The sequence below is a fragment of the Carassius carassius genome, chromosome 2 (assembly GCF_963082965.1).
Source record: "Carassius carassius chromosome 2, fCarCar2.1, whole genome shotgun sequence".
Classification (NCBI taxonomy): Eukaryota; Metazoa; Chordata; class Actinopteri; order Cypriniformes; family Cyprinidae; genus Carassius; species Carassius carassius.
This window is the reverse complement of record NC_081756.1, coordinates 35,284,239-35,298,720: the sequence shown is the minus strand read 5'-3', so window position 1 is coordinate 35,298,720 and position 14,482 is coordinate 35,284,239. Positions and strand designations below refer to the sequence as shown.

General features: G+C 37.3%; 1 protein-coding gene across 1 annotated transcript; it reads right to left on the bottom strand.

The window, feature by feature from the left end:
• Positions 1–207: 207 nt before the first annotated feature.
• LOC132098932 (RELT-like protein 1) lies at positions 208–14,122 on the bottom strand. Its single transcript, XM_059505242.1, has 6 exons — positions 13,977–14,122; positions 10,733–10,927; positions 8,411–8,485; positions 4,122–4,173; positions 1,590–1,835; positions 208–328 (listed from the first exon to the last, which is right to left on the bottom strand). The coding sequence occupies exons 1-6, from the start codon at positions 14,098–14,100 to the stop codon at positions 208–210; spliced, it is 813 nt and encodes a 270-aa protein (XP_059361225.1). The 5' UTR covers positions 14,101–14,122.
• Between the last annotated feature and the right edge of the window lie 360 nt (positions 14,123–14,482).

Sequence of the window (14,482 nt, the reverse complement as noted above, 5' to 3'; positions counted from 1 at the left end):
CCCTCTCTTTAGTCCTCTTTGGAAGTGTGACTTCCAGATTAAAATCTTTTTAAAATGTCACCTGAGAAGCTGCTGGAACTCGACAGATGTCATTTTGCACTGCCTCCTTTATCCTAAAGACAAACAACACAAGGATAAAAATAACCCTTGATAAACTCTTTGGAGAGTTTGCTTAACCTGCATTAGGAATGAGAGTTTTCTTCCACACTAAAGGTGTTCAGGGGGGTCAGCGTTAGCAGGTGAAGGGGGAACACTGCCATTGGGCTCAGTGATCAACAATGTCCGCCTATCCCGGGACGATTTGGGGTCACACTTTGTCACTCGGAATCTAGAGAGAAAAAAAAGAGAGATGTAACAAGATGATAAAGCTTTTTTCATAATAATAATATCCATATCATTCAATACCAATATGTATTACAACATTGAATTAATGCCAATGATTGGGAAGGAAATAGATTTCACATGTTTGTTAGACCTCAAGAAACAGTTTAAATTCGTTATGTTTTCTGGATTGTGTGGGGTTTTTTTGGATTGTATATGTATCATCAAAAATGGTGTCTAATGAAATTAATACAACTAATTTTTTTTATGCAAGCAAAAGAAAATAGGATCATTAATGTAATTTACTGCTTTAAACAAAAAGTGTGACCAAAAATAAAAATGCATTATTTGATAGTAAACATTATACATTCTACTAACTATAAGTAACTGTGTAACTATGTTAACTAACTCTCATTAGAGTACTAGTAGGCTGTTAGTAGAATAAGGCCCCGTTTACACTAGTGCGTTTTTGTTTTATAATTAGAATTAAAAACGATCCACGTTTACACTTTTAGATGCATTTCAAAAACGATCTCCATCTACACTACATAACCGAAACCGAATGTACGCATGCACGTTAATGTGTAAACAAGAAGTCACTGGCAGGTTCAACAATGAGCATGATAACTGTTCATGATACAGTAACACGGTCGTCGTGGATCACATGGAGATCACGTGGGAAGCCACGACATCGTTTTCGAAAGTCTCCGTTTTGGTTCGTTTACACTGAAACGCAACCCCTCAGTTTTCAAACTAAAACGGTGTCAGTAGTGTTTTCAAAAGTCTCTGTTTTAGGATGTGGAAAATAGTGTAAATGATGAGGCATAACCATATCACAAGTTACGCGTTTTAAAACGAAAACGCACTAGTGTAAACGGGGCCTAAATTGATTGCAAAGTTACTTATAATACGTAGAATGCCAGCTGGGGGACCATCAAAATAAAGTGTTACCTTTTATTTTATTAAATACACTATTATTTTTTTACTTTGAAAGGTACATTTTAATATACAAAAAAATAGTAGATTGTTATACATTTCATAACCATAATTTTTAATTTGCACTAAACTATTATTTTGGAGGTTCGTTGTGAAGACCTTTTGATGCCTGCATGAGTACGTGTAGCCCATCCATACTTATCAATATCAATTTATCGCCCAACTCTAACCACATTTAAAGTTTTGGGCTGAATTCTGTGTTCATCCAGATCCTGACTCCTTCCTCACATCATTTAATTCTGCATCTATTAAGTGTTGTAGGTAACACACACCTGCCTACAGACAGCACTACGACCTCTGCTACAAGACTGCGTCTGTCCAGCTTTTTGCTGGATGAGCGTCTCATCAGAGGCCATTTTTTCTGGTTGCAGCGGTTGCAGATGTTCTTAGGTCCTCCGATCCCTCCGATGGTGTGCAGGTGGTTGCAGGTGTGTTTGGCTGTGCTGGGTGGCAACCCTGGCAGTGCAGGGCTCTCTGGGCTGGCGGGTGAGTTTGGAGAGGTGGGCGTCACGGGGCGACTGTAGGAAATTGAAAAGAAAAATATCAGCTTAACTGCATGACGACCTAGTTACATTTGCCAAAATTTGGCATATAAAACAGAGAACACTACACTACACTTTCACTAAACACTGAAAGCTTTTTCTTCTATATCTGAAAGGTACTATATTTTAGCTGAAATGCAGCACAATATGAGCAGTTACTTTAAAAGGCAGACCAACTCTCTCCCCTGCTGCTTTATCTGTCTTCTCCTCTCTCCTTCTCTCTTTATTTATTTTGTCCTTCCACTCTGCCAAAAAAAAAAATCTCTTATCGGTCTTCATTACACCGCGGGATGTTGTTCTGCTCACTTGTGCCTCATTTGAGAGGCAGAGGAAGAGCAGGCAAGAGATACTTCAATGTCCACCTGAAAGCTTGACACTATTGATTTAGCTTGACAGTAGCGAGATTGCTTTTAAAATAGTGTAACATTTTCAGTAGCAAGCTACTTTTTCAAACAAGTAGCAGTGTAGCCACACAAAACTATGCTTACATTATTAAATGAAATGCCCAGCTGGCAAAAGAATAATTCTTTCGATTCCATTCTTTAATAGGAATGCATCAAACGATAAAAATCCAAAATGAGTTGAGATTCAGGCCGATTCATCCAGCCTCTCTGGGGTAAAACTGTACGGGGATGTAATGATAATGCACAGAACAAAAAGAATGTGGGTCTTGATAAGTGAATCACTTACCTATTCATAATTTAAAGCAACTTTTTCAACACTGCTAGCTGTTTTATTCACCTCCTAACTTTTACAAATAGCCACTGACTTAAATTTTGCAAGCATTTAAATTGACATTTAACTTGCATAGCCCTCAACTCAAGCGCCACCACTGATTGCTCTAAACCTTTCACCTTCCTGATGCTCTGCTCCTCTTTTCAGTCTCTCGTTTTCTTTTATCATTCTTGTGTTCAAGATAATAGGAATCAAATTCATTCTGCTGCACATAAGCAGGATGCTCAGACCAACTGAAACACACGCACAATGTCAAAGGAGGACATTTGGGCAATTAAAGGAAAGGAAAGGAAATTAAAGGAATTCGCTCAATTAAAACCCATAAAAAAAATTTAAATTTAGCATTGTACTTTTTTATAATGTTTTCAGTGAATTGGTTTAATCTGAAGTCTCTCACCGATTTGATCTGGTCCCAACAGTTTTCTTGAGTTAAAAGCTCACTGGAGGGGAATATGTTCATTGAATAACGGCTATCATGTGAATTCAGAAGTCTTATATTCTACATTTAGGACCACTTTTAAGATTTTATGGCCCTTTTGAATTCTAGTTAGCTTATAAGCAACCAGTTTATTTATCTTCTTTTTGTTCCACTGCAGAAATGAAAACAGATTTGTAATGAATGACGTGAGGGAGTAAATGATGACAGAACATCCTTTTTTTTTTTTTTATGAGTGAACTATCCCTTTAATTTAGTGACTGATGTGTAAGACTGTTAATTGCATAAGATGAATGAAACAGTTAAAATGTACGATTTCAGGATGAATAAACATTTACTCATGTATTTTGAAATGTTACACAAATAAGGTGTAGTACAGGTATAGGAGCAATTTGAAATAAAAAGTGAATATCCCTTGAAGAACTGTAATCTTGATGTCACAGCATACATTATCCATACTAGGCAATTAACTTTCATCTTCTATAAACATGTTATAAAGCTGCTAAAATAGAGCACAATTGCATTTAAGATGAGACCAGTGCTCCATCCAGACTCATATTCTGTGACTTCTCTGCAGATGTGGTTTTAAAAGTCTTCCTGGATCTAATTCTGGCTTGCAGCAGTGTCAGTGATTGATGCTTTTGTGCTTCATGATGTCATATGAGACGGACAGAACCACATTTATGCCTCAATGCTACTCTGTAACTCTGCCCTCTTGTGCTGCATCCGTTATTTAAGACGTGACATCGCCATCTTGTGGAGGGATGGAGCACTGACTTAACAAACCACAGCTAAAAATACATAAATATCTAATGAAACATTGGTGCTTTTTTTTTTTTTTTTTTACAAGTATGCTACTGTATTTCTGTATCTTTTTATACAGTAAGGATCCAATATGCTGAGAGCTATGGAAAACACTTATACTTAGCTTTTTGTTTTAACTGAATACATACTGAATTATCACCATAATAAAAATCATTTAAAGGAATAATGGAAATTTATTTGTTAGGTTTTTTAATAAATATGCCAGTCCAAGACACCATTACAGAGAACAGAAAACAAATATAGGTAAGACGTAAACAAGGTCTTACCCCTCCCGTTCTATACTGTCCTGAACCATGGCTTTGAGTGCGTCGGAGTTGGCTGGTGAAAAAAAAGAAAAAGGTGAAAGAGAGACAGTGTTCATTAAATGACTTCTTAAATTAGCACAGAGAAGAGTCTGCAGCCTCAGATGCAGAACCATTAAGCAAACCTAAGTTTTCTGACTAATGAAAACAGCTGACTGCCTTCTGATGCAACTACTGCAGCACATATTTGCAATTAGCTATCATTTAGTTTATCGGGATAGTTTCAATTTAAAATGCCTTCAAAAAGGCAATCATCTTTAAAATGTTAACATTTTCACACAGGGGCACATGAATTGTGCAATCACTGGCTATGAAAGTGACTAGCACTTCCCTTTCAGTTCCTTCCGCTTACACAGAAAAACGTCTTATCCATTAAGAAGCTGACTGCTATATAGGGTTGTGCTATTAATCGAAATCTAAATAAAATCGCGATTTGAGTGTGTGCGATTTCTAAATCGCTTTATAGCACGATTGTCCGCAGCCCCGACCTCCCGCAGTATGTTATCTGAACCAATCAGGATGCAGCGCACCTAAGTGGAGCGCGAGAACAGAGCAGACTGGGCATATACCTAACTCCAGGTTCACACACTGTCTGTGATGCGTAGCCTTTTTTTTTTTTTTTTTTTTTCTCGAGCCCATGTTAACGGAACAGAACATTCACACTGCACGCAGTAAAAGATGAGAACAGAAAAGGTTTTAAATAGAAAGGTGCGAAAAGATTTAATATCTTGCGCATGAGCACAGAGAGAGTTGTGAGTGCACAGGACACAGGTTAAGTGAAAGGAGACACGTTGTAAGGCAGCGTGTATCTGTGCCTTATACAGTCTATGATCTGAGCACATCTGGTTTTGTTAACAAAGCAAAGGAAATCTGCTTGCGAGCGGATAGATTCGCGCTCGTGCATTATTTTAATGTGCTTTCGCGTTGCAATAATGCGCTCTCGTTGCTGCTTCTGAACCGCGTACACATAACTTACTGTATACGCACTGCAGACGGAGTACGTGTGAACCTTGGGCAATAAATATATTGGGCAAAACATATAACACCTGAGGCACCGCTACAGTAAGCTTTATGACCGATGCATGGCAAAAAAAAAAAAAAACATCCCTGAACACTGGTTTTATTATATTTTTTTTTATTAGAATTTTTTGCCATTTGAGACATGTTACAACTTAGTTTTTTTGCTGTAAAGCATGTCTGTGTGTGTCAAAATCGTGATTAAAATTGAAATCGCAAAATTTATCAAAAAATCGTGTTAGGTTTTTTTTGTCCATATCGCACAGCCCTACTGCTATATTCCTTCTTATTCAACATCAACAACTAGATATGCAGAAATATGCTTTTCTGTAACAATGTGTTTCTAGGTGTGCACCATGATCAATCGGTGGATATGGAGCGTCATTAAAGATGCACACACAAATACATAAGACACAAGCAGCAGTAATATCACTTCCTGTCCACAGTTCATGTCATACTAATGTGGAACAAACTATTTTAAATGCTGTTGATCAGACAGTGTCACCATGGAGTGGCCATTGGTGTTTTTTTAAACCGGTTTAAACAGGCCAAAACCATAGTTCCACTTTTTTTATTTCTCTATTTTTCATTGTCAGAACTTTTTTCCCCATTTCATGTTCAACTGAACTTTTCTTGTACACTTTGAAATTGTTAAGACACAATGTTACACACGGCCTTCACAGCCTGAAGTGAACCAGACAACACCTTCTACAGGCATCCACAAGAAATCAAGAAGACAAAACACAAAAAACATTAACATGCTTGATCAGCATTGGGCCCATAAAACAGATTGGACTAAATGAATTGACAGAAAGTGTCAATTCATTTATTAAAAAGTCAATTAATAGAGATGTTTGAATCAACCTGTGGAAAAACTGTAACTGAGAGAATGTGTTGTCTGGGGGGACATCATGATGATATACTGCTCTGAGGTCAGCTGAGGATTGTTCATGCTCTGTCACAATTCTGCATGACAATCAGTGAGACTGACTGGTTACACCTCATGTTTCCTCAGTAAAAAAAAAAACCCACAAAGATGTCATCAGTTCTGAAAGGCCTTATATCCTGCAGGGATCTACACTAACCTTTTCCACTGGTGGCAGTTGCGCTACTAACTTTTTCAGTTATTGGCGCAACATGATTTGGTCGCACAGATTATTTGTAGTCATTCTGGATGAACAATGAACAATAACGAAACCGTATTGCATACAGATGTGCTTTTTATTTTACTTGCCATCTTTTAAACCAAAAGCCTTCTTGTTCTATTTCTTACAGTACACACAGTGCATTGCTCCGTCTTGGTACCTTAACCCAGGGCCATAGCTGGGGTTAGAGGGGCCCTGGTGCAGGTTGTACAGTGGGCCCTGTCTGAAATTGTTTAATTTGTACTGTATGTTCATTCTATTTATTTATTTGTGCCATTTACACAATGTTTACTTTTTTTTTTTTACGTTTGTTTTTATTAATTTAAAATGGCACTGCATAGTCTTCAATGTAAAATAAAATACACAGTCAAACCAAAATGTATTCAGACACCTTCAACATTTCTCACACTATCACAGTTTATTTGCCATAGTTTAGAAATTGGTAATACAATATGACAAAAACTCGGAGTTGAACTGTGTCAGAACAAATTCATCTTGATAATGTCAGATAACTTCGATAGAAAGATATGTAATGGAATCAAACAAAACGTCAGACATCTGTTAGTATGACAATATTTACACAACTATAAATACTTTGTTGAACAGTTACCAAGCAAGCAATGCTTAATTTAGTTCAGTCTGTGGTGTGAAAAGGTTACATTAGCAATTAAAGAAAGAAACACTTTTTTAATCAATTTCACTGGTAGTCTACAGTATGAAGAATTTTTGGGTATTCTTGTTATTCTTGTTAAAAATTCTTGTTAAAATTCTTGTTAAAACTACAAAGTAATTCAGTCAAGAGCAGTGAGTGATTTACTTTCATCTTCATACATTAAAAGACACTGACTACGTTTACATGCTGTTAAAATTCGGGTTATGGTCGGGTTAAGGTCACTATTCGGGTTTCTGAAACATTCGGGATAACCCGTTTACATGCGTGAGCAGAGAGAGTTACTCCTGTATGCATGGAATGTGTAATCAGTCGCCAATCCCGATGTAAACGGCGACGCACGGTTAGCGCCTGGACGTACGGACAACAAGACGCAATATGCGTCATTTCCGATTCTTCTTCCTGTATCCAAAGACAACAACAACAACAGCAGCAGCAGGCGGATAATGAATAGTTTGGGGCAGATAGCGATAGTCTTTGTTTGCGCTTTGGCGCTGGTACTGATCCACCAGCAGCACTTGACACTACTGTGCCTCTATACTGCACGTGGGGTTTTTTTATGCGCCGTCTCTACTCAAAAGACCAAGATTCCTTGCGAATAGAACATGCGCAGAACACACATTTTGATGGGGATATGCCGAAACACGTTTACAAGACCAAATATTCGGGTTAGAAAAGGTATAATATCCCGGTTTTTAAAAACCGGGATATGAGCATATCCGGGTTTTTGCCGGTGTTTACATGGCCGTGCGCGACCGGGTTATTGCTAATATCCCGGTTTTGAACGGGTTATTGGCTGCATGTAAACGTAGTCACTGACAGCAGAGCTAGTTAATTAGGCGCTGTCACTTTAAGAGACAATGCATCCATTATAAGGATACACATCCGATTTCTTTCTCATCTCTTTACTTTCACTTAAGACATAACCACAGACTTTTTTGAACACACTTTCCAAGATGGGTATTTCAACATTTTGTATGTATTTGTTGTCGGTACAAAATTGAATTCATTCACTTTTCGCTCTGTTTTTCTGTTTGTTTAAACTGCGATTTGAATTTGTTCATTCAGGTGCAGGAGGATGTGAACGTCCTGAAGCCCGCGAGTATCCCGCTTTCCCACATCTTGTGTTTGAATGCTTTTAAACGTATTCTTAAAATACACATTTCTGTTTTAATAAATGCTCATATTAAATCATAGCATAATACATAAGTAGGTACAAAAACAATCAGTGATATATTTGCGACCCCATAAAAATTAGGGTCGCAATGGCATTTCAAAAGGTCGCATATGCGACCATTTTGGTCGCAGTGTAGTTCCCTGTCCTGGACTAATCTTAACCAGGGTCAGTCACACCTCTCATATGACCTTTCAGTGCAATAAGTGTATAATCTTATCTTTATCTACACATTCATTCAGCTTACCTTCGTTTTTCATGATGTAGTTAACAATTTGGCCCACTGTGTCAGCGTTGTCTTCACTGAAGGTGTCATTCAGATCTGAGAGAGAGAGAGAAAAAAAAGAGAAAGAGATGGGTTGTGTTAAACATGAAAGAATAATACTTTGAGCTATTGAATATTGGCCAACTTGTATTTGCTAGAAAAAGAAAATAATTAAGCGACATCTGTTTTTGAAAAACAAAAAGCCCCTCTCAGTTTGTTTTGTGTTTTATGTCATACAAGAAGAACCAAAGCAGAGACCCGGCACTAAACATCCATTAAAAGTGTGCGGGTTTAACAGCCTTGGTCTCAAACTGCCATCATAAACCATCTGTTATTAGTGTTTGTTGTTTCATGACACTCAATATGCAGGTGGTATGAATTATTGTATTGTCTGACACAGTAGTACTAGTACTTGCTTATCATCACAGAAAACACTACCATTCACAATACTAACAATAAATATAGTCTGCTGAACATCAGTGAAAGGCCTCAAAAGGCATCTGGAGATTTTCTGAAAAAAAATCACGTCCTTCCTGAAGCCATGGACCCCTGCTGAAAGGGACAGACTTCCTGCATTGGATTTGCTCTCACAGCTGGGGATCACACGGGGAATGTGTGGTTCTGGAGTCATATGAAACTAAGGACTTGCTTTCTGTTTTTTTTTTCATTTTTTTATGGCATGTATTAATCTACAGCCACAAAATTCCCATACACAATTCAAAAAAATATACAGAGTAGGTTTACTAACAACAAAGAAACAAATTCCACACACAATCATCATCCCAAAGCTGAATTTCAGTTTCTCTCTAATCGGAGCCACAATCATTGTAAATCCATGCACGGAGCCCAAAGATCCTGATGGGAGCACAAGCTCATAGAAGTGAGTGACAGGCTCTGATTACTCTCACTAGTTCAAATATTTGAAGAATAAATACATAAATAAAGAAATGTAATCTTAGAAAAAAAAAAAAAAATTATATTTCTTATTAATAAGTCAATAATATTATGGCCAAAAAACTAATTGTTAACTACAATTAATTAATATAATTTTTGTTAATTGTAATAAAGCTAGTAATATATATATATATATTAGAAAAAGAAAAAAATTGACAAAAAGGTTTTTTTTTCTTAAGAAATTTTATAGAAGCTATATAGAAATACTATTTTATAAAATGACAAAAGCAGATAAAATAACCAAAATAAAACAAAAATAAAAGCTAATTTGAAATATAATTTATATTACACTGTATAAATAATACTAAAATAACACTGTTCATCCCTTTGTATGATGCATTTGATTATTGCAGGGAAAAATATATGTAACTAGTGCTGAATCACATGCAGTCAGATATGGGTGGATCCAAAGATTTGAAGACAAACAGAAAGAGGAGGAGAGTGAAAGAAAGAGAGAGGGACGTGTCAGGTTATAACAAGTCCACACACACACACACACACACACTTTTAAGTTTCCTAGAATTCAGACAATGCCACATGAACATTCCTAGAAAAGCATGAAAACTAACATATAAACTTGCATTTGAAAATAAATAAATAAATAAATATATATATATATATATATATATATATATATATATATATATATATATAAATGATATGATCCTTTATGTGGGAATATTTCCGGGAGCTAGATTGGCACAATGCCAAATTAGATGGCAACCATAGCAGCAGTACACGTAAACAAATATACAGTTTAAAATGACAGGAATTTGTAAGCAAGGTGAACACTGAGAACAATACAATACATTTAGCACCGCTGTGGCCAGCCCAGTTCTGGGAATCCTTATTTTTCCATGACATTTCTTCACCTTTCTTCCTAAAGAATGTTTGAAAGCAAGAAAAACAAAACTGCTTCCAAGTGGCCTGAATTTAAATCAAATATAAATGTCAGCTTAAATCCACCATCCCACAAGCACTTGAACCACAGTGGAATGAGGTCGCAACATCCTTCAACTGATGGCTCAAAAGAAAGTAGTTAACAAATATTTACTTCTCAAGTCTTTATTTTCCTTTTAATCCACTGCTTACATACAACACAGCTTTCAGACCATTTCCATATACAAACCATCAAACAATGAAGAGCCAATTAATAAAGAAGAAATAAATAACTCCTGCTCCAATGGTCATTTTAAGGTCCTTGTCAAAAGATTTCACAATCTCCTTCCCGAAATGGCATTGTCCATAATAATAATAAATAAATAAATAAAAAAATCACAAGAATTGCATGAAGAAGCCATTTCAAGAAACATTGTCAGTATAGGCCAAATTTCAGCAAAACACTCTCACCTCCTTTTTCTGGATCTTTTTCCACTTCGTCCTCCTCTTTATCCAGCTCTTCATCTGCCTCGATTGAACAGCGGTATTCCTTCTTCTTCAAGATCCGGCAGATAAGGACACCCAGAAGCCCCAACAGGAAGAAGAAAGGCACCAGAAAAAAGGCAATATACTGTGGGTTACTGGAGTTCCCATCACCATTGCCATCTAAAGAGAGAAGACATTAATAAATACAAAAAAAATTATATGTGGTTCAAACTGATAGACTGATAGACTACATTTTGACCCACTACAAAACCTGACAAGCTTTTTTTATATGCTAGTATACTCCTTCCATATGAACTTTATTCAGCTAAACACATTTAAAATATACATACTTTCTCTCCTCTGGAAAAAGGGCAAACAATGACCCCTTTAAGTAGGTTTGTCTTTAAAGGTTATTGATAAAAATCAATTCTCTTACAGAGAAAATGTTCTAAATTTTTACTTTAATCCATCTGATAACAAGAAACAAGGAAAACAGACGAGTTTTTAAGTTCTTGGAATGTTTAAGCAAATGTTATTCACCACTGCTAAAAAAAAAAAAAACTAAGATGAAGTAGCCGACCTTACTAATTAACTATTTAATTGATACATCTTCAGATTAAACTAGACCTTCATTGAGTATTTTTTGCTGTTAGCTCTCTTCTGTGGCTAAGGTTTCAGAGTTAGCAGTGCTTATTCAATAAATGCTGAGAGCGTGTGTCTGCACAGACAGAGAAACGCATCACACAGCTCAAAATGAGACACACCATGTGTTTGGTTAGACAGATACAAAGAGAAAGACAGAAAGGGCAAGGCTTAGTGAAAGCGAGGGCTGCAGAGGGAAATAATGACCTGGGACAACAGCACAGAAGACAGACACTGGCGTGGTACCCTGCAGTGAATGACTCAGGGGACGCAGTAATCTCTGTAAATTTCCACTGTACAGTTACACACTCTCATTTCATCACTCTCTATATATTTCACTCTTAACCCTTTATGTACTGCATCTGTAATATCACGGTACTTTGATATATTCCACAATACTTAAGCATTTCATAAATCCATAAACCATACACACAGCAACACCTGTCTTTCACTCAACAATCTGTAAAATCGAGCATCATACGGAGAACTCTTTTTAAACATGAAAACAAAAGAGGTCAAAGGGTTATCCAGTCTCTGAACAAACTGTATATTGGGCGTTCCTGCTCAGTCTCTGGGACTGAACTTTGACCCCAACAAGTTATGAGCCAAGCACACATGCAGACAAAGAGCTGATTGTGTTTTCTGTCACTGCATGTCTATATATGATATGCACAGATGCTTGGACTTGTTGCATTTACAGAACACAAAAGCCCTGAAATAGCCCTGAAAGCCTCCAAATCCCACCATTACAATTGAACAGCCTGGGTGTAGCTATGGATATACGTCACATCATATCTGTGATTTTAGGCCTCTTATTTTTACCTTAAATTTTCTCAGTAGCATGAACCATTACAGATTTGACAGCCTTTATCTTATGTGTTATGTATATTATATGTTATGTGTATGAGCATAACCCTAAACCCTCTACTGAAAGACCATTCTGCCAAAAGGTTGATGCTTCAGGAAGTTCATAAACACATTATAAAAGTAATCAATATGAATCAACCATGTCAAACAAGTGTTTGAGCTTCTGTTGACCATATTTGAGTAGCTCTATAGTTGTATAAACGCCTGTTGATATATCAAGCAACTGTTTGGTTCATATAGATTTCTTTTTTAAATTCTTGATGCACTTTAAGCATTCAAGTTCATGCTGATATAGTGAGTTTGTGTGCGTAGGAAGTGACCTGACTCGACATCAGAGCCGTTCTGAACAGACAGGATAACTAGCGAGACGGGGATCTGACACTTCTGCAACCAGGCCTGACAACCAAGTGGAAGAGATTCCCTGTTATCTTAAGTTAGTTACGAGAAGTTCAGTCATAAAAATGCACTTGATTCACTCAGGGGAACTAAATGAGAGCTTTAGCTAAATGAATGATGTGCAGTGTGTGGGAAGGCATTCCTGCTAAACAATTCTCCCTTTCCATCCCGCTTGTTCAACTGAACACTAAAAGGCCACACAAGACATGATGACTTTTGAGCAAACAGCAAAATTACATTCAGGCAGAGTATAGATTAAGTGAAAGACAGATTTCAGACTGATCGTTTCCAATTAAGACATCCAAAGAGATTCTTTCTAGCCATGTGACTTGTTTATCTTTAACAGAATATTCCTGGGATGCGGTGCTTTTAGACAACAGCTGCTGCTTGTAATGCTCCAGTCAGAAATAGGTGTGGTGAGAAGTTTGATATGGTTTCTATTACATTTGATCCAAACAGATATTTGATTAATAAAAACTGGAGGGAAGAAACAGGAACTCAAGGTATTATGTAATTTAGATCAGCAGCACCCAGACTACAAGTTAGAACAATGTTGTCAACACATGCTTTAGGATATTGTGTGCATTAATGGAGACCCATGTTTTCTAAAAGCCTCGCAATGATATATTATATATAAATATATATATATATATATATATATATATATATAGGGGGAAAAATAAAATAAAGCGCTCCATAATGAAGAGAATAATGAATGTTCCAGTGCAGCTCTCGGTTTGTGAACCTTGGTGAAAATGGTTTTTTTAGCTTCTTTTGGATCTACTTTTAACTGGCGAAGAAGTATTAATCCACGTTAACAATATCAAGTTTTGCTTGTGTGATGCTATGCGTACATAATTCTCATCTATGTCAATTAATATTCCTTTAAACGAATAGTAAGAGTTGACACCTAAATTAAACATAATTAACAACTCAATCAGGTCTCCTGTGGAATTAGCAATCTAAGAGATGCGATTTCTAAATTCTAACAGAGCTGTGAGCTTTATAACTGATGAGAGTTCCAGAGAAATGCTAATGTAGGAGTTATTCAACGCATCTGTTCGCACGACCATGGACGAACATATTTACAAATACATCCCACACATACGGCAGCATCAGCGCGTGCTGGGTCCAGCTCATCTGCCAATAACTTTATTACGGACTGCCGCACCTTGCACAAAAGCCCCCCTTCATTCACCCTAGTGCGCCACAAACATACTGATATGATACAGGAGAGAATGAATGCGTTTCTCATTTTGCCGGAGAAAGTCTCCATCAATCGATCTGCCCTTGCACACGTCTTAATACGCCGATATGTACTTACCTGGCGTGGTTCTGGTTGTTAAGGTGTCTGCCATCGCCCCACTTCTGTTACCCACTATCGTCGTCAACGGATGAACTCGGACTGGATTGAACAGAGACTCGTGCGATTTGGGCTGCGCTTGCATACATACACAGCTACTGTTTCCTCATTCTTATCACTGCTATGAGTGTGAGGAGTCACGTGGCGATTTGGGAGGGGTCTGAGCCGGTCGGCCATGATTGTAGTACACGCTATCGGTTGCCAGGGGCAATGCCTTCAGAACTTCACAGAGGCGCAACTAAACATTTCAGAGCTCTTTAATTTTTGCGCATTTATTATGTCGGCGGAACAGAGACGGATCTACGAATATGAGAAAGAAAAGGAACAAAGTAAAGCAATGCAGAAAGATACGGCGAAAGAAAGGGGACCTTACAGGAACAAGCTCACACCAAGCGCAAAACAGCGGTGTTTGGAGAAGCTCTCAGGCATCCAAAAAACTTGCCCTGTAGCGGCACAGAGACCTGAAC

Coding starts and splice junctions, on each gene's coding strand:
- LOC132098932 (XM_059505242.1), bottom strand. CDS start 14,100: ATGCAAGCGCAGCCCAAATCGCACGAGTCTCTGTTCAATCCAGTCCGA. Junction 4,174..8,410: donor CTACATCATGAAAAACGAAG/GTAAGCTGAATG, acceptor TTTTTTCACCAG/CCAACTCCGACGCACTCAAA. Junction 1,836..4,121: donor GACAGTATAGAACGGGAGGG/GTAAGACCTTGT, acceptor AATTTCCTACAG/TCGCCCCGTGACGCCCACCT.